The sequence below is a fragment of the Xenopus tropicalis genome, chromosome 7, assembly GCF_000004195.4.
Source record: "Xenopus tropicalis strain Nigerian chromosome 7, UCB_Xtro_10.0, whole genome shotgun sequence".
In the NCBI taxonomy this organism is placed as follows: Eukaryota; Metazoa; Chordata; class Amphibia; order Anura; family Pipidae; genus Xenopus; species Xenopus tropicalis.
In genome coordinates, this window is record NC_030683.2 from 3,969,394 (window position 1) to 3,995,135 (window position 25,742).

Here is a 25,742-nt window from a genome sequence, read left to right on the forward strand (position 1 = left end):
ATTTGCACTATTCAAGCTGGGCAACTACTCCATGTTTTGCTTCAAGGGGGCATTTTTAAGTAGCTTGGGGCAGAGGGAGCAAGGGGATAAATGTAAATATTATCCTTAGTCACTGGCTGTAAAACATTAATATCACATAAGTAAAGAACGGGGAAGTTGGGGTCGGATATAATGTGTGGGAAAATGAACTGGGGGCACAGATAGGAACCCCCAGGGGAGTGAGAGAGGAAGGAAGGGCAGAATGGAAAGGGAAAGAACACTAGGGAGATAGAAAGTGAGGAGAGAATCCAATTCCAAACTGGAGCTGCTGAGCAAAAAGTGAAATCATTCAAAAACTGCAACAAATGAAAAATGAAGACCAATTGCAAATTGTCTCAGAATAACTCTCTACATTGTGCTAAAAGTTAATTTAAAGGTGAACTACCCCTTTAAGCATCCAGGAGCATGAATTAGCCCGAATCCAGCTGAAAAAGGCAGAATCTTGGCTGAATCCAGAACCGAATCCTGGATTTAAAACGGAGGGGTATTTTGGAAGATCCTGTATGTGAGGTATATGGGTGCCAGTTGGGTACATGGGGCAGATGTGGCCATGTATTTTGGTTTACAATCTGCAATGACTTCTACTGGCAAGGGATGCTGGGAGTTGTAGTACAGCAGCGGCAGAAGCAGCCCCGGTTGGCCTGAGTCTCTGTATAGGAGGAATTCAGGTTAATTAGAGTGTTACTCATTAGCTCCGAGGAATGCGCTGATTCCAAGAGGAATTCTAGGGGGAATTAGGAGGGGAGGGGGCATTTGATTGGGTTGAGGTCTCTGCCCACTTGATATTTTACCCTCCAGGTTGAGGCATTTTTCTCTCTGCACCTGGAGACCTGACACCTAGTGCTGTAAGCTGATCCCTCCCCAGTCCCACCTACCCCCTCCTTAGCCCCCGGCAGTGCAGCTCATTCTGTCAGAGGATCCCAGTGCTGCTTTGTCCCCATGTCCCCGAGGAGCCCTCCTTCCCCTGGGCACCAAGCTGCCCGCACTGCCCGCTCCTCTCTCTGCCCAGGAATGTGCAGCGGATCAAGTGCCTATTGATCCTTGGCAGCAACACCACCCAGCGCCTGTTGGTTCTGCAGAACTGCCGTGGCACCAAATGCCTGCTGGTCTTGGGCACCGGATATTAACCCTTCGCCTACTAATCCTGGGGAGTGGGACGTTATCAGGTACCCACTGGTGATGCTGGGAATGGTATTATCCAAGGAACTGTAATGGTATCCGGCCCATACTGGTACTGAATAGGAATTCTATCTGGAACCTGCGCCTTCTGGGACCAGAACATTATCCTGATACTGGAACATCTCATAGTACTTCCCAATACTGGGAACTGGCGCTCTCCATGTGGGTTCTGGGAATTGTTCCACTGACCAGCAACTTGCCCATACTGGGAAACTGGAAATTCATCTAAAACCTTCAGAATTATCTACTGAGTCTTTAGATTGGCATCTTACCCTGCCGGTCCCTGGCCTGTACCGTAACTGCCTCCAACGTAAGTACCACACACTGTTCTCTTCTAGGCACATACCCACCTCCCAGGGTAAATTCATTCTTTGTTACCCCCCATACAGGATACACGCAGGGTGTGAGTGGGAAACCAGGTGGGTTATAGGGTGCATTCTGCTCCCACATGTTCTATGTAGCACTGTGATACTCAATGTAATATCTACTTCAGTCTGTCACCTGATATCCTTATCATTTACAGTAGGGGGTACATTATCCCTTATAATACATGAGTGATACTCAGAGTTCCCTGTATAACTCAGCCTGCAGCCTTGTGCCTTTATATGGGGGGCACAGAACCCCTCAGTGACTGCTAATATCCTTATCATTTACAGTAGGGGTACATTATCCCTTAATAATACATGAGTGATACTCAGAGTTCCCTGTATAACTCAGCCTGCAGCCTTGTGCCTTTATATGGGGGGCACAGAACCCCTCAGTGACTGCTAATATCCTTATCATTTACAGTAGGGGGTACATTATCCCTTATAATACATGAGTGATACTCAGAGTTCCCTGTATAACTCAGCCTGCAGCCTTGTGCCTTTATATGGGGGGCACAGAACCCCTCAGTGACTGCTAATATCCTTATCATTTACAGTAGGGGGTACATTATCCCTTATAATACATGAGTGATACTCAGAGTTCCCTGTATAACTCAGCCTGCAGCCTTGTGCCTTTATATGGGGGGCACAGAACCCCTCAGTGACTGCTAATATCCTTATCATTTACAGTAGGGGGTACATTATCCCTGTGCCCTGGGTACCCCTGGAACTATAGCAGGGTGACTGTTATACCCCAATGTTTCTATATATCTGTAACCTTGTTATGGGCTAAGGGGGCCCAGCCTGAAGGCCAGTTAGGGGGGGATTTGGGGTGAGTGCTTATTTGTGCCCTGGGTACCCCTGGAACTATAGCGGGGTGACTGTTACCCCAATGTTTCTATATATCTGTAACCTTGTTATGGGCTAAGGGGGCCCAGCCTGAAGGCCAGTTAGGGGGGATTTGGGGTGAGTGCTTATTTGTGCCCTGGGTACCCCTGGAACTATAGCGGGGTGACTGTTACCCCAATGTTTCTATATATCTGTAACCTTGTTATGGGCTAAGGGGGCCCAGCCTGAAGGCCAGTTAGGGGGGATTTGGGGTGAGTGCTTATTTGTGCCCTGGGTACCCCTGGAACTATAGCGGGGTGACTGTTACCCCAATGTTTCTATATATCTGTAACCTTGTTATGGGCTAAGGGGGCCAGCCTGAAGGCCAGTTAGGGGGATTTGGGTGAGTGCTTATTTGTGCCTGGTACCCCGAACTATAGCGGGGTGACTGTTACCCCAATGTTTCTATATATCTGTAACCTTGTTTATGGGCTAAGGGGGCCCAGCCTGAAGGCCAGTTAGGGGGGATTTGGGGTGAGTGCTTATTTGTGCCCTGGGTACCCCTGGAACTATAGCGGGGTGACTGTTACCCCAATGTTTCTATATATCTGTAACCTTGTTATGGGCTAAGGGGGCCCAGCCTGAAGGCCAGTTAGGGGGGGATTTGGGGTGAGTGCTTATTTGTGCCCTGGGTACCCCTGGAACTATAGTGGGGTGACTGTTACCCCAATGTTTCTATATATCTGTAACCTTGTTATGGGCTAAGGGGTCATTACCCACATAATGTTAAGTTGAAGGGAACAATGAGGGAATACTTTGCCTTTAAACCTGCTATTGGTAACACTCATCCCAGTGGAATCCGGGGCTCAGTAAGTCTGACCTTTGCCAATGGAAGTTACAACCTTGGATTCCACTCAGAACCTGTTTGTTTATTTAGAAAATCTCTGTCTCATCAGAATCTGCCCGTCTCCCCTTCAGCAAATGAACGTGTCGCTGTGTAGGAATATGTTACTATGGGATGTTTTGGGTTTTTCCTTCCTTACATGTCGGTGTAACCAGAGCTCCCGGCTGAGAGCAAATATTGGCTGTGGGCAGCATTCTCTCTGATTGTCTCACTTCTTTGCTTTGCCCCCGGGGGCTGTGGCTGAAATGAGTTTCCCCCATGACCCTCCCAGGCTTCCTTAGTTGTTTCACCTGTGCACGGTCGCTAGGCAGGGGTCGCCCTCTGTCATTGGGAGTTTATTTTGTTTTCTATTGCTGCCTCATTCACCTCAGGGGGGTTTAACCCCAACCAACCAGGGGTCACTAAGTGGCTCTGTCTGTTTTCAAGCACACTGGAGATTAAAGATATATATCTGATCCCCCCCATTGTAAGCAGCAGTCCTGCCCTGCTTTATGGCTGAGATTCTAGCTATCTGTATAACAGAGCATTCTGTCACAGTGGCACAGATCCTATCTGATCCCCCCATTGTAAGCAGCAGTCCTGCCCTGCTTTATGGCTGAGATTCTAGCTATCTGTATAACAGAGCATTCTGTCACAGTGGCACAGATCCTATCTGATCCCCCATTGTAAGCAGCAGTCCTGCCCTGCTTTATGGCTGAGATTCTAGCTATCTGTATAACAGAGCATTCTGTCACAGTGGCACAGATCCTATCTGATCCCCCCATTGTAAGCAGCAGTCCTGCCCTGCTTTATGGCTGAGATTCTAGCTATCTGTATAACAGAGCATTCTGTCACAGTGGCACAGATCCTATCTGATCCCCCCATTGTAAGCAGCAGTCCTGCCCTGCTTTATGGCTGAGATTCTAGCTATCTGTATAACAGAGCATTCTGTCACAGTGGCACAGATCCTATCTGATCCCCCCCATTGTAAGCAGCAGTCCTGCCCTGCTTTATGGCTGAGATTCTAGCTATCTGTATAACAGAACATTCTGTCACAGTGGCACAGATCCTATCTGATCCCCCCATTGTAAGCAGCAGTCCTGCCCTGCTTTATGGCTGAGATTCTAGCTATCTGTATAACAGAGCATTCTGTCACAGTGACACAGATCCTATCTGATCCCCCCCCCATTGTAAGCAGCAGTCCTGCCCTGCTTTATGGCTGAGATTCTAGCTATCTGGTATAACAGAGCATTCTGTCACAGTGGCCACAGATCCTATCTGATCCCCCCCATTGTAAGCAGCAGTCCTGCCCTGCTTTATGGCTGAGATTCTAGCTATCTGTATAACAGAGCATTCTGTCACAGTGGCACAGATCCTATCTGATCCCCCCCCCATTGTAAGCAGCAGTCCTGCCCTGCTTTATGGCTGAGATTCTAGCTATCTGTATAACAGAGCATTCTGTCACAGTGGCACAGATCCTATCTGATCCCCCCCATTGTAAGCAGCAGTCCTGCCCTGCTTATGGCTGAGATTCTAGCTATCTGTATAACAGAGCATTCTGTCACAGTGGCACAGATCCTATCTGATCCCCCCATTGTAAGCAGCAGTCCTGCCCTGCTTTATGGCTGAGATTCTAGCTATCTGTATAACAGAGCATTCTGTCACAGTGGCACAGATCCTATCTGATTCCCCCCATTGTAAGCAGCAGTCCTGCCCTGCTTTATGGCTGAGATTCTAGCTATCTGTATAACAGAGCATTCTGTCACAGTGGTACAGATCCTATCTGATCTAACAAAGCCGCTGGGTTACCTGTTACCTGTTACCAACAGGGTAAATGAATCACCTGCGATGGCATTTGGGTGACTTTACCTTTGCACCAATAGGAAACATTGAAGCTCCTTAACTCTAAGGGTCATTTACTTACCCAAGTGCACTGAGCAATCTCTGACACAATTGCACAATATTTTACCCAGAATGCAGCATGTTGTCTTACAATTAAAGCATTCATGTGGCCACAAAGGGGAATTGGGTCCGAACCATTTCCAATGGATCCATTAAAATGTACACAATTGTACTTGTACTGGGCCTTTATGGGGTAATTTCCAACATCCCGCATCAAAATGATGTCTATGTGTGACGCAGGCTGTAACGGAAACCCTGAAATTACCCCGTACTGCAAGGAGGCAGTGGCTCCAGGGGGTTCCCCTCTGCCAGCTTGGCGAGGGCATGGGCAGCTTTACCCGTTCCCATGCCCTGTGTGCTGCCCCCCCAGCTTTACACCTGCCCTTCTCAGTATCTTTATTTTTCCTTTATTTTGGAGATGAAAGTGAGACAGAAACTCCTGGCGAGGGACGTTTCTGCCCCGTATGTGCCTGTGTGGGGGCAGCAGAACCACAACACGAGGTGCTTTCATCCCCCGGGGCCCCGGCGCTTTCTCATCATTCTACTGTAAAATGTAATTACCCCGACAAGACAGGACAGGGAGTTCCCACTGCTTAGTCAGAAGCCCAGATGCTCCATAAAGGCATTCCGCAGATACCCCACATGCCCAATGCCCCAGAGACCCGCCCGCACCCCGAGCCAAGCGCCTGTGCCAGTCCCGCAGAGTAATAGAATATATAATAATGACTGGCGTTTATGTTTCTCTTGTTCACGTGCAAATTCAGCTTTTCTACTAAATTACAGCATTTTCCTTTTATCTTCCCCGCCCAGTTCCTTATGGTAAAGGGGAACTAAAGCCTAAGTAAAAAAGTAGGGCAGAAATGTTTTAGGCTCCTCTACCAGCCCAGGGCAACCATATCTTCCCTCATTGTCTTTCTGCCGATTCCCAGCAGGTACTCTGTGTTGCTGGCACTTATCTGTGCTTTGGGGCAACGCACAATATACAGGTATGGGATCCCTTATCCGGAAGTTCCAAATTACGGAAAGCCCGTCTCCCATAGACTCCATTTTAATTAAATAATTTGGAATTTTAAAACTGATTTCCCTTTTCTCTGTAATAATAAAACAGTACCTGTACTTGATCCCAACTAAGATATAATTACCCCTTATTGGGGCAGAACAGCCCTATTGGGTTTATTTAATGGTTAAATGATTCCCTTTTCTCTGTAATAATAAAACAGTACCTGTAGTTGATCCCAACTAAGATATAATTACCCCTTATTGGGGCAGAACAGTCCTATTGGGTTTATTTAATGGTTAAATGATTCCCTTTTCTCTGTAATAATAAAACAGTACCTGTACTTGATCCCAACTAAGATATAATTACCCCTTATTGGGGGCAGAACAGCCCTATTGGGTTTATTTCATGGTTAAATGATTCCCTTTTCTCTGTAATAATAAAACAGTACCTGTACTTGATCCCAACTAAGATATAATTACCCCTTATTGGGGGCAGAACAGCCCTATTGGGTTTATTTCATGGTTAAATGATTCCCTTTTCTCTGTAATAATAAAACAGCACCTGTACTTGATCCCAACTAAGATATAATTACCCCTTATTGGGGCAGAACAGCCCTATGGGGTTTATTTAATGGTTAAATGATTCCCTTTTCTCTGTAATAATAAAACAGTACCTGTACTTGATCCCAACTAAGATATAATTACCCCTTATTGGGGGCAGAACAGCCCTATTGGGTTTATTTAATGGTTAAATGATTCCCTTTTCTCCGTAATAATAAAACAGCACCTGTACTTGATCCCAACTAAGATATAATTACCCCTTATTGGGGCAGAACAGCCCTATTGGGTTTATTTAATGGTTAAATGATTCCCTTTTCTCTGTAATAATAAAACAGTACCTGTACTTGATCCCAACTAAGATATAATTACCCCTTATTGGGGCAGAACAGCCCTATTGGGTTTATTTAATGGTTAAATGATTCCCTTTTCTCTGTAATAATAAAACAGTACCTGTACTTGATCCCAACTAAGATATAATTACCCCTTATTGGGGGCAGAACAGCCCTATTGGGTTTATTTAATGGTTAAATGATTCCCTTTTCTCTGTAATAATAAAACAGTACCTGTACTTGACCCCAACTAAGATATAAATACCCCTTATTGGATGCAAAGCAATCCTATTGGGTTTAATTAATGTTTTATTTTTAGTAGACTTAAGGTATGGAGATTCAAATTACGGAAAGATCCCTTATCCGGAATACCCTTGGTCCCGAGCATTCTGGATAACGGGTTCTATACCTGTACTGTATATATGCAATAAGTCCAGTATATAAAATATGGCATTTTTCGCCGTATTGATTTTTAGGGTTTAATTCTCCTTTAAATGGAATATATCACCCTATTTTTTCATTTTCCCCGCTTCCACCTTTCCCCCTGCAATTCAGTCACCGTCTGTCGGAATTTTCACCCTAATTTTACTTACCTGGCCTGGTTGAAAAGCACTGAAATGCACCCCCAAATCCTCCAAAACAGTCTACTGTGTTAGGGGCGTGGCTTGGGTGGGATTGGGGCAGGTCTTTGGGTAAAAAAAGGCGTGGCCTTGGCAAATGGGGGTGTGGCTAAGATTCACCTGTATTTTTTTCCAATCAGGTTGGTGTTTCTGTAGTGGCTCGGCAATGGGGGCGTGGCTTCTCTAGGGTGTTAATGTTGGTTTATCTGTTTGGGGGAGCCCCCCGAGAAGCCCATTGTTGCTGATTGCTATAAGGGGGTCCCCATTTGGCCCCATTTGGTCATATTGGGCCCATTGCTCCCATTCATTCTCCGACACAACGCGACTCCTGAGCTGAAGAGCTTACAGAGGTAACAAGGTGCGACTGTGTAGCCTCAATCACAAAGGCCCCTCAGTAGCTCTGTGTTTGGGGCCAGCGGAGCGGCAACGATTAAGGGAGAAAGCGGAAGGCGAGACAAGATCTAATCTGGAAGGAACTGCCGGTGTTGAAACGATTCCGAGACTTTTAACCCCCATAGAAATCCCCCCCGGCTCTCTGATCCCAATGGACTTGGCTACGGAACAAAGAGCAAAATGGGCCCATTCTTCCCTGGGAGGGACATTGGGGGTTTCAGGTTCTCCTGTAAGTCAGCGACTTCTGCTCAGGCTGCCAATGAAAATGACCTTCATTGTGAGCAGCCAATAGCGGAAGGCGTTACTAACCGTGCCAAGAGACTTGTTGGCTCCATATTGGACTTGGAACACTTGTGTTGAGATCTCACTGATATCTCTTTGTCTCTCATTGGAGGTTCCCCATCAGCCATAGATGGTATGAAGGTGCCAATAGATCTCCTCTGTGCCCACAGACTGGCAGATTCCCGGCAGATCCGCTTCCCACAGACTGAAGAAACTGGAAACCAAGATCGTTTCTCGCCCTTTCATCAAGGGAATGACAGGGGGACCTATTGAGGCTTGAGCCGAAGACCCAATAACCATTGCGCCACCGTGGGAAAGTTCTGGAATGGAGAGCATTTTCTTCTTCGTGAATGATCCAGAACCACAGAACCTATCATTTGGATCCGTTCTGTTGTTACCCTGTGTGTGGGTACCTTCACAGTGTAGCATCGTGCCCAGCTGGGGTCAAACTGGACGGACCCTTCAGAGTAACCAATCAGATCTTATATTCATACCCCAAAGGTTAAAAGTGCCACAGTAGAAACTGCCACTAGTAAATAGTTCTGTGCCCCCCGTGGGCAGGGGGATTAGGGGGCCTTACTGCCCCCCCAGCAGCAGTGGGTCCTGTTCTTTCTATTGTGACACCACTGGACTGCCATGTTCTGCCAATGTTTCACATATTATTGCCCCTTGCTTTGCCCTCATTGCAAGCGATTGATTAACCCCTATTAACCCTTTGTTTCAGAATGAAGCTGCTCGGGGTTAATGTGATGCTACTGTTCCTGACTTCCCAGGGTAGGCATCATTATGTTTGTGATAAGTCTGAAAGAACCATGAAACTGACACTGCTAATCAAATGCTAAAATTGACTGAACATTGGGAGGAGAGCAGCCTAGGAATAAGAACTGGGGACATTGACTGAACACTGGGAGGAGAGCAGCCTAGGAATAAGAACTGGGGACATTGCCTGAACATTGGTAGGAGAGCAGCCTAGGAATAAGAACTGGGGACATTGCCTGAACATTGGTAGGAGAGCAGCCTAGGAATAAGAACTGGGGACATTGACTGAACACTGGGAGGAGAGCAGCCTAGGGAATAAGAACTGGGGACATTGACTGAACACTGGGAGGAGAGCAGCCTAGGAATAAGAACTGGGGACATTGCCTGAACATTGGTAGGAGAGCAGCCTAGGAATAAGAACTGGGGACATTGCCTGAACATTGGTAGGAGAGCAGCCTAGGAATAAGAACTGGGGACATTGACTGAACACTGGGAGGAGAGCAGCCTAGGAATAAGAACTGGGGACATTGACTGAACACTGGGAGGAGAGCAGCCTAGGAATAAGAACTGGGGACATTGACTGAACACTGGGAGGAGAGCAGCCTAGGAATAAGAACTGGGTACATTGACTGATCATTGGTAGGAGAGCAGCCTAGGAATAAGAACTGGGGACATTGACTGAACACTGGGAGGAGAGCAGCCTAGGAATAAGAACTGGGTACATTGACTGATCATTGGTAGGAGAGCAGCCTAGGAATAAGAACTGGGGACATTGACTGAACACTGGGAGGAGAGCAGCCTAGGAATAAGAACTGGGGACATTGACTGAACACTGGGAGGAGAGCAGCCTAGGAATAAGAACTGGGTACATTGACTGATCATTGGTAGGAGAGCAGCCTAGGAATAAGAACTGGGTACATTGACTGATCATTGGTAGGAGAGCAGCCTAGGAATAAGAACTGGGGACATTGACTGATCATTGGGAGGAGAGCAGCCTAGGAATAAGAACTGGGGACATTGACTGAACACTGGGAGGAGAGCAGCCTAGGAATAAGAACTGGGGACATTGACTGAACACTGGGAGGAGAGCAGCCTAGGAATAAGAACTGGGGACATTGACTGAACATTGGGAGGAGAGCAGCCTAGGAATATTGGGACATTGACTGAACATCGGGAGGAGAGCAGCCTAGGAATATTGGGACATTGACTGAACATTGGGAGGAGAGCAAACACTCACACACAGAGATTTTGGTTGTTGGAGTTGGTTGAGCATCTCGGCAGGGCTGGGCAGGCCCCACTGTAATCAGTGCAAAAAAGGATCTCTGGATCCCACTGGGGGCCAGTTTGGATTCATGTCAGTTTGGGGGAGAGGGGGCCTGCCACGGCCAGTGCTAATTGGCTATATGTTCTCTATCCCCCCCCCAGCCCTGCAGTGTCTGTGTGTTCAAGAGCTGCACATCAACGCAGAGACCGCCAACAAGATCTCAGCAGCAGCGAAACGTAAGTTGCCCCCCCTGTAGGCCGAAAGGTACAAAGATCCCAAATCCCCTCTTGTCCAGTTTGGGGTCTGTACATTAATGAAATAACTGGAGGGCCAGCAGCTTGTCAATTGCAAAACTGCTAAGGGAATCACCTTGAGTAAACTTGCATCAGCTCATATTTTTGGGTTTATATCCCCTTTAAAGGGGTTGTTCACCTTTTAACTTCTAGCACGATGTAGAGAGCATTATTCCGAGACAATTTGCAATTGGTCTTTATTTTTTATTATTTCAGTTTCAGTTCAGCAGCTCTCCAGATGGGAGTTTCAGCAGCTATTTGGTTGCTAGGGTCCAAGGTACCTTAACAACCAGGGAGTGGTTTTGCTGAGAGAAGGGTATATAAATAGGGGAGGGGCTGAATAGAAAAGAAAGTTCCAAAAAGTAACAATAACAATAAAACTGGAGCCTCACAGAGCAATAGGGTTTGGCTGCCGGGGTCAGTGACCCCTGTTTAAATACTGCAGAGTTGGAAGAAGAAGGGAAATTATTAAAGAAAAGGCCATATTCAGTTACCCTGTTCTGCTTTCCTTAGAGCAGCCAATAGCAAAGCTTTATCTTTTAATGAAGACAGTCGGCCCAGTTTGGTTGGAGCGAGACCAGCTGACACATATACGCCATCTTCCTTTAACCTCTTCATTGACTGCTTTGCCCCCAGGGATGCAGTGCTCCTCCCCATTGGACATTCTCATCCTATTGGACGGCTCCAACAGCATTGGGCGGGGCAGTTTTGAGAGGTCCAAGCATTTTGCCTCCAAGCTGTGTGATGCCCTGGATATTGGCTCCGATCTGGTAAGTAATCTGGTAACTGAGTTTATATGTCTCCCGTGGCCCCCGGGGTACAGGGGGGGTCCCACAGGCCTATGGCTGTACCCTGTATTGGGGCCACCCGAATATAGACCAATGGGAACTGGAACTGGCCAAGATTATGGAACACACGGAGCCTCTTCTCTCTGGGTATTTGTGTGTTTTACATATGGAGCTGCCATACTGTTTGTATAAATGATGTTTAATGGGTTTGTTCACCTTTGATGATGTAGTATGATGTAGAGAGTGATATTCTGAGACAATTTGCAATTGGTCTTCATATTTTTCATGATTTTACTTTTTGTTCGGCAGCTCTCCAGTTTGGAATTTCAGCAGTTATTTGGTTGCTAGGGTCCTAGTTACCTTAGTAACCAGGGAATGGTTTGAGAGAGACTGATATATGAATAGGGGAGGGGCTGAATAGAAAGATAAGGAATAAAAAGTATCAATAACAATAAAACTGGAGCCTCACAGAGCAATAGGGTTTGGCTGCCGGGGTCAGTGACCCCCATTTGAAAGCTGCAAAGAGATCAATTGAAAAGTTGCTTAGAATTGGCCATTCTATTACATATTAGAAGTTAAATAAGGGTGAAGTTCCCCTTTGATTGAAATATTAGAGAACACGACCCCCCCAATCAGGTGTAAATCACTCGCTCTATAATGTCAGTCAGTTACAATTTCAGAATCAGTGCAGAATCTCTGTAACAATGACCCAAAACAGCAGAGATTAAACTGTCACCAACCTTCCGAGTATGGCACCCCCTACCCATATGTATAAATACAAATATACAGAGAGGGAATGTTCTGGGCACACAATAAGCTGTACCCCCATACTGTACTGTCTAAGGGAAACACTATGGCACCCCCTACCCATATGTATAAATACAAATATACAGAGAAGGAATGTTCTGGGCACACAATAAGCTGTACCCCCATACTGTACTGTCTAAGGGAAACACTATGGCACCCCCTACCCATATGTATAAATACAAATATACAGAGAAGGAATGTTCTGGGCACACAATAAGCTGTACCCCCATACTGTACTGTCTAAGGGAAACACTATGGCACCCCCTACCCATATGTATAAATACAAATATACAGAGAAGGAATGTTCTGGGCACACAATAAGCTGTACCCCCATACTGTACTGTCTAAGGGAAACACTATGGCACCCCCTACCCATATGTATAAATACAAATATACAGAGAGGGAATGTTCTGGGCACACAATAAGCTGTACCCCCATACTGTACTGTCTAAGGGAAACACTATGGCACCCCCTACCCATATGTATAAATACAAATATACAGAGAAGGAATGTTCTGGGCACACAATAAGCTGTACCCCCATACTGTACTGTCTAAGGGAAACACTATGGCACCCCCTACCCATATGTATAAATACAAATATACAGAGAAGGAATGTTCTGGGCACACAATAAGCTGTACCCCCATACTGTACTGTCTAAGGGAAACACTATGGCACCCCCTACCCATACGTATAAATACAAATATACAGAGAGGGAATGTTCTGGGCACATGAGTAAGTTACCGGCTGTGTTACTCGCAGGTACGAGTGGGGGCCATGCAGTACAGTGGGACGCCGCAGGTCGAATTCCACCTCGATTCCTCCTTCTCCAAAGCTGCCATTAAAGAGAAGATCAAGTCCATTGTGTTTAAGTAGGTACCAACCATGCTCAGTAAAGGGTAAGGGGGAGTTTCATATTCTACTTCCTGCTCTTCTTGCCCCATAAGTAAATCATATGGCAACCAACCAGCTGCTAGTGGAGTCTAATGATCTCTAACATCTGATTGGTTGCTGCAGTTCCTACCCCTTCAGTGCTGAGGGGGTTAATTATTCCATTTCTACTAATTCTGCTCTGTATTTCTCCAATTATTCTCATCTCATACTTTGCCTTTTTGTTTCCCCTGCCCAGGGGGGGCCCCACAGAAACCGGTCTGGCTCTGAAGTACATCGTGTGGAAAGGCTTCCCGGGGGCCCGACCCCCCCCAGTGCCCAAGATCCTCATCATTGTGTCCGACGGGAAGTCCCAGGGGAACATAAAGCTTCCGGCCGCCCAGATAAAGGGAGAGGACATTGAGGTTTTCACTGTTGGGGTGAAGTTCCCCAGGTACTGCCAAGGGGCCCCCAGTTATGGAATCCCAAGGGGCCCCCAGATAAGTGAATAGGTGTAACATCTCATTGGCTGGGGGCAAATGCCCCAATCACCCAGGAATAAAAGTTTTGTTCTTTTGGGGGGTGTTTTTTGTGCAACCACAAGCCAAGTTTTGGGGGTCCGATTGTTGCCCCCTCCATGAATTGCAACCATTATCCCTGGGGTATGAGATACAGCAGATGTAGATACAATGTAGTGTTGGGTAACACCCCTAAACCCCATCCACTGCCACTTATTGCTTGTGTTTTCTGCACAGGTGGGAGGAGCTTCATGCACTGAGCAGTGAGCCAATGGAATCGCACGTTCTGTTTGCTGAACACGTGGACGACGCAGTTAACGGCCTGGCCACCTCCCTGGCCAACTCCTCTGTGTGCAGCTCTACCCCCCCTGGTACTAATACGAATGGGTTTTGGGGTTCAGTGCGTTACCAAGGTCCCCAGATGTGGCCTCTGGGATGTTACTGGGGCAGCTGGGGGGGCTGCTGATTTGGGTTCTGTGGCTTTAAGGGTAACAACATTATTATTATTCTCTTGTTCCCCCAGGCTGCAGCGTCCAGTCGTATCCGTGTACCCGCAAAACCCTGGAAACGGTCAAAGAGCTGACGGGGAACTATCTGTGCTGGAAGGGCTCTGCCAGGCCGGGCACTGTGTTTCCTGGGCACTGCCCCTTCTACAGGTACAGAATATCCATTGGTTCCATTGAGTAAATGGGTATTGTATGGGACATTAGAGATCTAAAGGAGCAGGGTTGCTAGGGGAGGTCTGGAGCAACTAAGGCGTGATCCTGAGAGTGGGGACGGTATAAGGGGCTAACCCTACAAATGTATTGGCCCACAGCCTAAAAAGTCACAGTCTCTAAGTACAGCCGGTACAGCGGGTATGGGGCACGGCCGGTACAGCGGGTATGGGGCACGGCCGGTACAGCGGGTACGGGGCACGGCCAGTACATCGGGTACGGGGCACGGCCAGTACATCGGGTACGGGGCACGGCCAGTACAGCGGGTACGGGGCACAGCCAGTACATCGGGTATGGGCACGGCCAGTACAGCGGGTACGGGGCACGGCCAGTACATCGGGTACGGGGCACGGCCAGTACAGCGGGTACGGGGCACGGCCAGTACATCGGGTACGGGGCACGGCCGGTACGGCGGGTACGGGGCACGGCCGGTACATCGGGTATGGGGCACGGCCGGTACAGCGGGTATGGGGCACGGCCGGTACAGCGGGTATGGGGCACGGCCGGTACAGCGGGTATGGGGCACGGCCGGTACAGCGGGTATGGGGCACGGCCGGTACAGCGGGTATGGGGCACGGCCGGTACAGCGGGTACGGGGCACGGCCGGTACATTGGGTAAGGGGCACGGCCGGTACATTGGGTATGGGGCACGGCCGGTACAGCGGGTACGGGGCACGGCCGGTACAGCGGGTACGGGGCACGGCCGGTACAGTTAGCCCTTCTCCATTCTCTTTTTTCTCTATTCCAGTTGGAGACGTTTCTATAACAAACACCATTCCCAGTGTCACCGGACTGTCTGCCCAGGTAATGTGCCCCCAACCCAGGGGCGGTAACCCTGCTTTCCTATCTGCCCCCTCCCATGCCTGCTGGCCCCTCCTCCCCCGTGCCACCATCCAATGAAATTCCACCCACACACAAGCCTGTGCCACTGTCTCTCTTCCCTCTCAGATCCCTGTGACTCGCAGCCGTGCAAGAACGGGGGGACGTGTGTAGCCGAGGGGCAGAATAAGTACCACTGCGTCTGCCCGGCAGGATTTGGGGGAGACACAGAGTGCGGTACGTGCACCCACAAATAGGCTCCTCCCAGGGTTAATATAGTTGAATGAGGTTTGATGCCCCCTACTGGCAGGTAGAAGTTTCCCAGTCGCTTATTAATATAGTTGAATGAAGTTTGATGCCCCCTACTGGCAGGTAGAAGTTTCCCAGTCACTTATTAATATAGTTGAGTGGTGTTTGATGCCCCCTACTGGCAGGTAGAAGTTTCCCAGTCGCTTATTAATATAGTTGAATGACGTTTGATGCCCCCTACTGGCAGGTAGAAGTTTCCCAGTCGCTTATTAATATAGTTGAATGAAGTTTGATGCCCCCTACTGGCAGGTAGAAGTTTCCCAGTCGCTTATTTATATAGTTGAATGAAGTTTGATGCCCCCTACTGGCAGGTAGAAGTTTCCCAGTTGCTTATTAATATAGTTGAGTGGCGTTTGATGCCCCCTACTGGCAGGTAGAAGTTTCCCAGTCGCTTATTAATATAGTTGAGTGGCGTTTGATGCCCCCTACTGGCAGGTAGAAGTTTCCCAGTCGCTTATTAATATAGTTGAATGACGTTTGATGCCCCCTACTGGCAGGGGCAGTTTCCCAGTCGCTTATTAATATAGTTCTATCATCCCACAGCCCCTCAGCTCAGCCTGGAGTGCAACATCGACCTTCTTTTCCTCGTGGACAGTTCCGACGCGACGTCCCTGGAGGGTTTTATGCTCCACAAATCTTTCCTGAAACAATTCCTCCAGGCGTCGCTGTCGGACGAGTCCCCGGTGAACGTCGGGGTGGCGCAGTACAGCAACGAGGTGCAAATGGTGGTGAAGATTGGCGAATACCAGAGCACGGCGGAGCTCCTGAAACACGTGGATAACATGCGGTTTATGGGCGGCGGCCTGTTCACGGGCAAAGCTCTGCGCTACGTCACTCAGTACGGCTTTAAGAGCTCCCCGGTTTTCTCCGACATCCGCGATGATCTCCCGCGCCTCGTGGTGCTTCTCTCCGGCTCCAAGTCCCAGGACTCAGTGGCCGGGCCGGCAACCTACACACGGGATCAGGAGGTCTTCCTTATAGGCGTGGCCGGCGATTCCAACAAAGGCGAAATGGCGGAAATAATTGGGAACCCCCTGCAACTGATCACGTACTCGAACCCCCAGCAGCTCTTCAACCAACTGCCCCAGCTTCAGAAGAGGATCTGCAGTATCGACGTGCAAGGTAGTAACCTACGCGGTTTTCTACTACAGGTTTCTGCTTTGGAAATGGGGTGGGGCTTTCAAGAATAGGGGGAGTGGCTATGAATTTTATATGCTGAAATCCAGCTGCAAAGCAGTTCTTCTCTTTCTGCATCATTTGAAATCCTGGCAGGGGAGGAGGGACTAAAACACTGATGTTACAATTTGTAACAACTTTTCCACAGCTTACAGACAGCATGCAGGAACTACATAACCCACAATGCATTTCACTGGGATGTTCCTTTCCTTATTGACATCACGTGTGCAGCAGGGGATTGTGGGATTGGGAGGAGGCAGGCTGAAGGCAGGCTGAGGGGAGGCGACTACTGTTACATTTTATTGGAGTCACAAAGTAGTCAGCCAGATCAGCAGGAGAATAGGGGGCGGGGCTTAGGGAACTGTTTCTTCCGATATTTGGGTTGGGTGGAGTTCCCCTTTAAAATTACTTATGTAAATGAACTCTTACCAGGGCAGTTCCAAACCCCACCCCATTTCAGGTAAGCCCCTCATTTTACCATTGCAACTTACCTTCCAGTTGGTCTGATTCCCATGGGGCAGTTCAGGAACACCAACAAAAGAGGGAGGGGCTTTTTCAGTGGGCGTGGCTACTGCCGAGATCAGGGTGTGGTCTAAAATTGAATAAAATTGAAAAAAAAAACAGAAACAGGGAAGAGAGAAAGGGAATGAAGAGATATAGGGGGTCCTGTTTCTATGGTTACGTGAAGGGCCCCATCATCCCTAAATTTGTCGCTTATTGACTTCGACGCGTTTTGCAAATTTTTTAGCAGTTTTTGTGTATTTTTCAGTGAAACGGGACAGATTCACTCATCCCAACTGATTATACCTCCGGCTTCTCTCCCCGCAGGCTGCCAGGCCCAACCGTTGGATCTCGCCTTCGTGTTGGACGCCTCCGCTGCCGTCGGGCAGGAGAAATTCAATCGGCTGAAGAACTTTGTCACCATGGTCTCCCTTCAGTTCGATATTAACCGGGACGTCACCCAGATTGGCCTGGTCACCTACAGCAGCCGCCCCCAGACGGTCTTCGGCCTCGACACCCACGACTCGGGCTCCGGCCTCCTGCAAGGGATTGGCCGCGCCTCCTACATCGGTGGCTCCGCCTCCATCGGGAACGCCCTGCTCCATGTGTACAATGAGGTGATGACTGTGCAGAAGGGGGCGCGGCCGGGGGTCAACAAGGCTGTAGTCGTCATCAGCGATGGGAGAGGGGCGGAAGACGCGGCCGTCCCTGCCCAGAAACTGCGGGATAACGGCATCATGGTGTATGTGATTGGCATTGGGAGCATCCTGAGGAGCGCCTTGCTGCGATTGGCTGGGACCGAAAAGTTCCTGATCACCGTCCCGTCCTATGAGTCTCTGGGGCACTATGAGGATTCTGTGGTACAGAGAGTGTGTGAAGGTAAATAGCATTGCCCTGGTGCTGCTCTCTCATTGGAGGATACCCCATGTGGGTCAGAATATTCCTCTTTTACTTTATTGCCAAAATAAAGCTTTCAATATAGGGGGTTATGTAATAAAAGACAGTAAATTTGCCCAGAAGCAGAAACCTATAGCAACCAATCAGCAGGTAGATGTTACTGTTCACCTGTTTAAATGCAAGCTTCTTATTGGCTGATATAGCTTACTGCTACTGGGCAAACTTAGTGGCGTACAGCTTTACACACACATATATATATATCCCACTATGGGACTGTGCCCTGTTGCCCCTCTGTGCCGAGATTCCAAAACGTGTTTCTTAGCGACATTCTTTCCACGTTCCAGATGCCAAATCCCCGGTGAATCTGTGCAAACCCAACCCGTGCATGAACGACGGCGTCTGTATCCTGCGCCAAGGCAGCTACCGGTGCGAGTGTCGCGGCTGGGACGGGCCCCACTGTGAGACCAGTGAGTACATGGGGGGCAAACACTATGGTTGTTTCTAGACCAGCGGTTCTCAACCTGTGGGTTGGGACCCCTTTGGGGGTCCAACGACCCATTCACAGGGGTCCCCTAAGACCATCAGAAAACACATATTTCCGATGGTCTTAGGAATAATTTTATGGCTGGGGGGTCACCACAACATGAGGAACTGTATTAAAGGGTCACGGCATTAGGAAGGTCGAGAACCACTGTTCTAGGGTGTCAATAACACTGGGGAAATGGCTGGAACTTGTGGTTCTAGGTTCAGTTCTAGCCCAGACACTATATGCTATGTACAGTATGTTCTCCCCAAATCTGTGTGGGTTCCCCAGTTTTCTTCCACACCCCAATTACCTACAGGCAGGTTAATTGGCTGCTAATAAAACTGCCCCCAATGGGAAGGGGGTGCTTGGGTCAGACACATTCTAGTTACCCCACTGGATCCGACGCTAAAGTTGTAAGTGCAAAGAATCGGATCACATCGGATGAGGAGCACCATTGGCCCTGTTGGATACGATTGTTGGTTCTAGATCAGGGGTGGCCAAAACGTTGATCGTGGTCCACCAGTCGATCCCCCCTGGACCACGTCGAAGCCGGGAAATGTGGAAGTGTGGTGGTTCCGCGCATTTATTGGATATGCGAACGTACGCGGGGAGGGGCCAAAGGTTGACCAACGGGGGAAAGAGTCTGGGCACCCCTGTTCTAGATCCAATAATAACATGTGTCCGATTTGGCACGGCATGTAGGTGGCCAAATCGGGCTCATTGGGCAACCTCCCCAAATGAGCAGAACCGGCTATATATGCCCACCTATAGTAGCCAGTGCCCTCTGGGGAGAGCCTGCGAGTTTGGTACTATGGGGCCTCATTTCATTGGTTACTGACGTTGCATATTAATGGAACTAATGGAAAGTGTCAGTTATATACAGAGAATAACCCACTGTGCCGCTGTCCCGCAGGGATACTCCGAGGGGATTCCCATTGGCCGCAGGGGCTGCGCAGCCGGAGTCGCCAACAGAGACACTCGCGGAAACGGAGGCTGAAAACCGCATCGGGCAGCAAATCTTCCCGCAAGAACCCGTAGGGTCGCTGGGAGTCGGAACTTGTGCCAGGGCCTACGGCAGGTTTTCTACATGTTGTGTATTTATTGCTGTTTATCGGTTTGGCCAATTTGCCCATTTCCATGCCCCCCCGGGTCTCATCAGGGAGACTGGGGGGGGTCACAATGTGACACGGAAAGAAACGACCAACTGCCGTTGGTGTGAAAGATCTGCCCCTGCCCCAGAGATCCTTCCGCTGCCAGTTGGGTGCTGGGAGTTAAAGCATAACTGGGGGGGGGGGGGGGAGCGACACACCTAGAAACCACACAAGCCCCACCCACTTTGTGGTAAGCCCAACCCCCTTTGCGGGGCCAGGACTGGCCACTCCCCCATCACAAACTTTTCTCACATTCCTGGTAGAACCCCCTGTTGCCACTGCTGGGGTGAATGGAATTGGCTCAAACCCCGCCCCCAATATACGTGTAATTTCCCCCCCATTGGCTGTATGCAGCATATACATATATATATCTTATATATTAACCCCCGCTTTGCTATAGGTTCCCCCCGCCGAGTCTCAAAACACCTATTTATATCATTTGTATATTTGTTCATATTGTTTGTAAAGTATTAACTCCGCCCAGTGATTGGGGGGGCAAATCCCCGTGCCCCGTGGGGCAGTTGCCTCTCCTCCTGGGATGTCGGTGACACTGTGTGACCAACTCAGGGCAATAAAGGACACGGGTTTTATAACCTCCCCATTGTTTTCATTGTGTTTAACTTCCTTTGCATCGACTTATGGGTTTCAGATATTAAAGGGGCAGTCCTAAATTCCACGTTTTGTCGAGTTATTATCTCGGATCCCACAGGGCGACTCCCACTTTCCCCCCTGTAATAAGGAAATAAGGTCTCTGCGCCTTTTAGTAAGAGCTCACATACAGTAAGAGGGGAGGAGGAGCAGTCAAACCTATGTAATTACACTGAGACCCAGCCCTGTCCTGCATTGGTTTGGTGGAGAATGCGGCCTTTCTTCCCGGTGCTAATCCAGTAGATTCATTACACACAACCCAATCAGATTGGAGTTTTCAGTCCTCTCCAACACTCAATCACAGGAAGACAATACACAGAAGTGAACCTGCTATTGGCAGTCCTGAATTCCACATTTTGTCAGACTCCTCCCCTTTTCCTTGTTTGCATTCTCACCTTCTAAAAACAGGCCCGTAAAAGCCCCAAAAAGTTTTCCGACAATGACAGAGAAGGGCAAAATATTTTCCCTTTTAAAGATAATTCATATTTTATTTCTTTTTTTTTAAATACAGTCTTTATGTAAATATATCGTATTTATGTACAAACAAATGGTCCCGATTCATTAAAAACATCTTACCCACAAGTCGGCCTTCCTGGTACCGCGCATGGTTTCCTGCCCCGGGTACGGTTGCCGTCGGTAACACCAAACGTCACAAGGAAATAAGGACAAATTCCGCCACAAAGCGATTGGAGCACCTTGTTTCACAGTTATTATCTCGGATCCCACAGGGCGACGCCCACTTTCCCCCCAGTAATAAGGAAATAAGGTCTCTGCGCCTTTAAGTAAGAGCTCACATACAGTAAGAGGGGAGGAGGAGCAGTCAAACCTATGTAATTACACTGAGACCCAGCCCTGTCCTGCATTGGTTTGGTGGAGAATGCGGCCTTTCTTCCCGGTGCTAATCCAGTAGATTCATTACACACAACCCAATCAGATTGGAGTTTTCAGTCCACTCCAACACTCAATCACAGGAAGACAATACACAGAAGTGAACCTGCTATTGGCGGGTAGGGCGACCCACTTCCAAACCCTACTAGAATGTGCAAGCCGTCAGGCGCGTTAGTGGTCACGGAGCATGGTGCAAGTTAGCATACGCCATAGTGGTATCTCTAGGGTGGGTTTGCTCCACCATTAGACAGTTGAGGCCCCTCAGAAGACTCCACTTGATGACTCCATGAGGTGAGTCTTGGTGCAAGTCAATATTAAAGCTCTCAGGAGCCACTGGCCAGTAGACACAGTCCATGAAGAGGTTCTTTGGTCTCCTAACTTGCTCCTTTCTTCTCCCACTCCTAGAAAACATAAAGCCATCATTATTCCAGATCTTATGGCCCTCAAACTGTAGGCGGGGCTTCACTACACTCACCTTGGCCTTCTGCAGGACCGTTCCCTTTCCAGTGGTCACGATTGGCTGGGGTCGGCTCTTTAGTGCCGTGGCTGAATTCACCGGGGAGCCAATTGTTGCAGTTACTGGTGAGCATTCTGGGACGTGCACCGGACTGCAGGACTTTATCTGCAGCACAGAAAAACCGGATCAGCAATGGGGAGTGGCCCCCAGGAATAGAGAAACCCAAGCAAAACATCTGACATTGCATTAGCAGAGCCATAAATACCCCTTCGCTCCCACTTCCCCTTGAATCTGGCTCAATAATTGATGAATTCTGTATTCTGCCACTAGGTGGCGCATATAGTGATTGCCATTATATACAGTATATTGGTGGGAATAACAGTACAGAATTGACTTTTTGTCAACTGAGAAAATTCTCCTTGAGTTCCTGTTGATGGATCTACCCCCAGAAGAGGTTGGGGGGGTACTTACCCGCGGGGGGGGATTGTACTTACACTCGGGGCAGGGTCCAGGTGTGCGGGCTCCACAGTGGTCCCTAATGTTGCCGGACCCAACTCGGCTTTCCTGAGATTTTCCTTCACCTCCACGATTTTCAGCTCCAGGTCTACGCGGTCTCTTTCTCTCTCTTTGCACTCGTCCTCTTTCAGCCTCAGCTTGTCCTCTAGGTTGGCCAGGAGGCCTTTATCTGCCATGGAGGGAAAATGGCCTTTAGTAGGGATGTGATTGTTAGCCTGGGGGCCAAACATCTGCATGTTACTGATTCGGCCCTCCGGTTGGATGGGCAAAGCTATGTTGGACCCCGGCAGCTGAGTGTTCTCTATTCTTATCTCCCAGGGGGAGGCCGTGCCATTGGGTGCTACTGGGTGCCATTGGACTTACCGGTGCAGTTAGTGACCGATTCCTTCATTTCCCGACGCTCTTTGCGGAGCTGCGCCAACTGAACCCGGATCTCTTCTCTCTCTTTCTCCAGCTTCTCCTTCTCTTCTGCAAAGCGCTTTATCTCTGCTTCTGTCCGGTTCTTCCCCAGCAAGGTTTCTATGGCCACTGGAATGAAACAATACGGCCACTGGAATGAAACAATACGGCCACTGGAGTGGGACAATGCGGCCACTGGAATGGAACAATATGGCCACTGGAATGGAACAATATGGCCACTGGGAATGGAACAATACGGCCACTGGGAATGGAACAATACGGCCACTGGGAATGGAACAATACGGCCACTGGGAATGGAACAATACGGCCACTGGGAATGGAACAATACGGCCACTGGGAATGGAACAATACGGCCACTGGAACCTGGAACTGGCGCTTTTCAGCCCAAATCTACAGAAATTCTAACATTATCCTGAGCTTCCATTATAAGTCGGGGCAGTTTGGGGGCTTCTCCATCCGCCCCGGGGTCTCACCGTGATTTGTCACCTTCACTCTCTCCTTGGTCTTCTTCTCCAGCCGGGGACTGGCGCTCACTGCTGTTCCTATAATCAGGGTATTGGGGGCGGCTTGTGTCGGGGGGTCTTCTGTGTTCTACATTCAATTGCAAAGAGAGATATTTAATGCATAATGTGTCTGGGAGTCAGAACCAGCAGTGCAGAGAAGGGAAAGGGACAGACACAGTGACAGTTACACATAACTATAAACCCAGTGAGAATGAGGAATGAATGGATATTGGGGAGTTGTATCAGGAGTCAGAACCAGCAGTGCAGGGAAGGGAAAGGGACAGACACAGTGACAGTTACACATGACTATAAACCCAGTGAGAATGAGGAATGAATGGGTATTGGGGAGTTGTATCAGGAGTCAGAACCAGCAGTGCAGGGAAGGGAAAGGGACAGACACAGTGACAGTTACACATAACTATAAACCCAGTGAGAATGAGGAATGAATGGATATTGGGGAGTTGTATCAGGAGTCAGAACCAGCAGTGCAGGGAAGGGAAAGGGACAGACACAGTGACAGTTACACATAACTATAAACCCAGTGAGAATGAGGGATGAATGGATATTGGGGAGTTGTATCAGGAGTCAGAACCAGCAGTGCAGGGAAGGGAAAGGGACAGACACAGTGACAGTTACACATAACTATAAACCCAGTGAGAATGAGGAATGAATGGGTATTGGGGAGTCGCTTAGAAACAGATTTTATTTCATAGGCAAAAAGTGTTTTTGTGTCATTTTCCCCTGAGAAATGCGTGGGGATCAGTACATGTGTCAGTGAGTCGTACCAGGCTGGTTACACTCCAATTACCTGTTTAGTCTTGTCAGCTGATTGCCCAGACAACTCTTGTTCCTTGCTGGTTATTGCCCCCTGCTCTCTCTCTTCCTTATCTTTCCTGCCGCTCACTTTCTCGGGCCCCGGGGACCCCAAGGCCTTGCAAAGAGACTTCATTCCAGTGCAGTATAGGAAGGATTTACTTGGTAGGACATCCAGGTAGGTCTTGTCTTCTGCCTCAGCTTTCCCTTCCTGCTTGGGCTCATCGTCCTGAACAAGAAGGGAGATTATACATATGGGTAGGGGGTGCCATAGTGTTTCCCTTAGACAGTACAGTATGGGTGTACAGCTTATTGTGTGCCCAGAACATTCCCTCTCTGTATATTTGTATTTATACATATGGGTAGGGGGTGCCATAGTGTTTCCCTTAGACAGTACAGTATGGGGGTACAGCTTATTGTGTGCCCAGAACATTCCCTCTCTGTATATTTGTATTTATACATATGGGTAGGGGGTGCCATAGTGTTTCCCTTAGACAGTACAGTATGGGGGTACAGCTTATTGTGTGCCCAGAACATTCCTTCTCTGTATATTTGTATTTATACATATGGGTAGGGGGTGCCATAGTGTTTCCCTTAGACAGTACAGTATGGGGGTACAGCTTATTGTGTGCCCAGAACATTCCTTCTCTGTATATTTGTATTTATACATATGGGTAGGGGGTGCCATAGTGTTTCCCTTAGACAGTACAGTATGGGGGTACAGCTTATTGTGTGCCCAGAACATTCCTTCTCTGTATATTTGTATTTATACATATGGGTAGAGGGTGCCATAGTGTTTCCCTTAGACAGTACAGTATGGGGGTACAGCTTATTGTGTGCCCAGAACATTCCTCCTGTATATTTGTATTTATACATATGGGTAGGGGGTGCCATAGTGTTTCCCTTAGACAGTACAGTATGGGGGTACAGCTTATTGTGTGCCCAGAACATTCCTCCTGTATATTTGTATTTATACATATGGGTAGGGGGTGCCATAGTGTTTCCCTTAGACAGTACAGTATGGGGGTACAGCTTATTGTGTGCCCAGAACATTCCTTCTCTGTATATTTGTATTTATACATATGGGTAGGAGGTGCCATAGTGTTTCCCTTAGACAGTACAGTATGGGGGTACAGCTTATTGTGTGCCCAGAACATTCCTTCTCTGTATATTTGTATTTAAACATATGGGTAGGGGGTGCCATAGTGTTTCCCCTTAGACAGTACAGTATGGGGGTACAGCTTATTGTGTGCCCAGAACATTCCCTCTCTGTATATTTGTATTTATACATATGGGTAGGAGGTGCCATAGTGTTTCCCTTAGACAGTACAGTATGGGGGTACAGCTTATTGTGTGCCCAGAACATTCCTTCTCTGTATATTTGTATTTATACATATGGGTAGGGGGTGCCATAGTGTTTCCCTTAGACAGTACAGTATGGGGGTACAGCTTATTGTGTGCCCAGAACATTCCTTCTCTGTATATTTGTATTTATACATATGGGTAGGGGGTGCCATAGTGTTTCCCTTAGACAGTACAGTATGGGGGTACAGCTTATTGTGTGCCCAGAACATTCCTTCTCTGTATATTTGTATTTATACATATGGGTAGGGGGTGCCATAGTGTTTCCCTTAGACAGTACAGTATGGGGGTACAGCTTATTGTGTGCCCAGAACATTCCTTCTCTGTATATTTGTATTTATACATATGGGTAGGGGGTGCCA

General features: G+C 48.4%; 2 protein-coding genes across 4 annotated transcripts in view; one reads left to right on the plus strand and one right to left on the minus strand.

Annotated features, from left to right (window-relative positions):
* The first annotated feature begins 863 nt into the window (after window positions 1–863).
* vwa2 (von Willebrand factor A domain containing 2) lies at window positions 864–20,370 on the plus strand. Of its 2 annotated transcripts, XM_004919371.3 has the most exons (15): window positions 864–1,528; window positions 8,493–8,847; window positions 9,105–9,154; window positions 10,565–10,639; window positions 11,333–11,466; window positions 13,053–13,162; window positions 13,420–13,614; window positions 13,916–14,049; window positions 14,202–14,334; window positions 15,143–15,198; window positions 15,343–15,450; window positions 16,066–16,644; window positions 17,527–18,078; window positions 18,441–18,563; window positions 19,536–20,370. In XM_004919371.3, exons 3-15 carry the CDS (start codon window positions 9,106–9,108, stop codon window positions 19,658–19,660), a joined length of 2,373 nt encoding a protein of 790 aa, XP_004919428.2. In that variant the 5' UTR covers window positions 864–1,528; window positions 8,493–8,847; window position 9,105; the 3' UTR covers window positions 19,661–20,370. The 2 variants fall into 2 exon arrangements, with proteins under 2 accessions (XP_004919428.2, XP_004919427.2); XM_004919370.3 differs by lacking the exon at window positions 8,493–8,847.
* A 168-nt stretch (window positions 20,371–20,538) lies between these two features.
* The window catches only part of afap1l2 (actin filament associated protein 1 like 2), a 55,830-nt gene continuing 50,626 nt past the window's right edge, over window positions 20,539–25,742 (minus strand). The window contains exons 14-20 of one of the 2 annotated variants that reach the window (XR_004223538.1): window positions 24,014–24,247; window positions 23,176–23,293; window positions 22,646–22,810; window positions 22,261–22,451; window positions 21,785–21,931; window positions 21,416–21,710; window positions 20,539–20,748 (exon numbers count right to left, since the gene is read on the minus strand). Coding sequence is in view for 1 of the 2 variants with exons in the window: in XM_031905556.1 (XP_031761416.1) it covers window positions 21,684–21,710; window positions 21,785–21,931; window positions 22,261–22,451; window positions 22,646–22,810; window positions 23,176–23,293; window positions 24,014–24,247 (882 nt within the window). In the remaining variant the exon portion in view is untranslated. Of the gene's footprint in view, window positions 20,749–20,881; window positions 21,711–21,784; window positions 21,932–22,260; window positions 22,452–22,645; window positions 22,811–23,175; window positions 23,294–24,013; window positions 24,248–25,742 lie in introns of those variants that run through there. The other variant, XM_031905556.1, reaches the window with a different exon arrangement.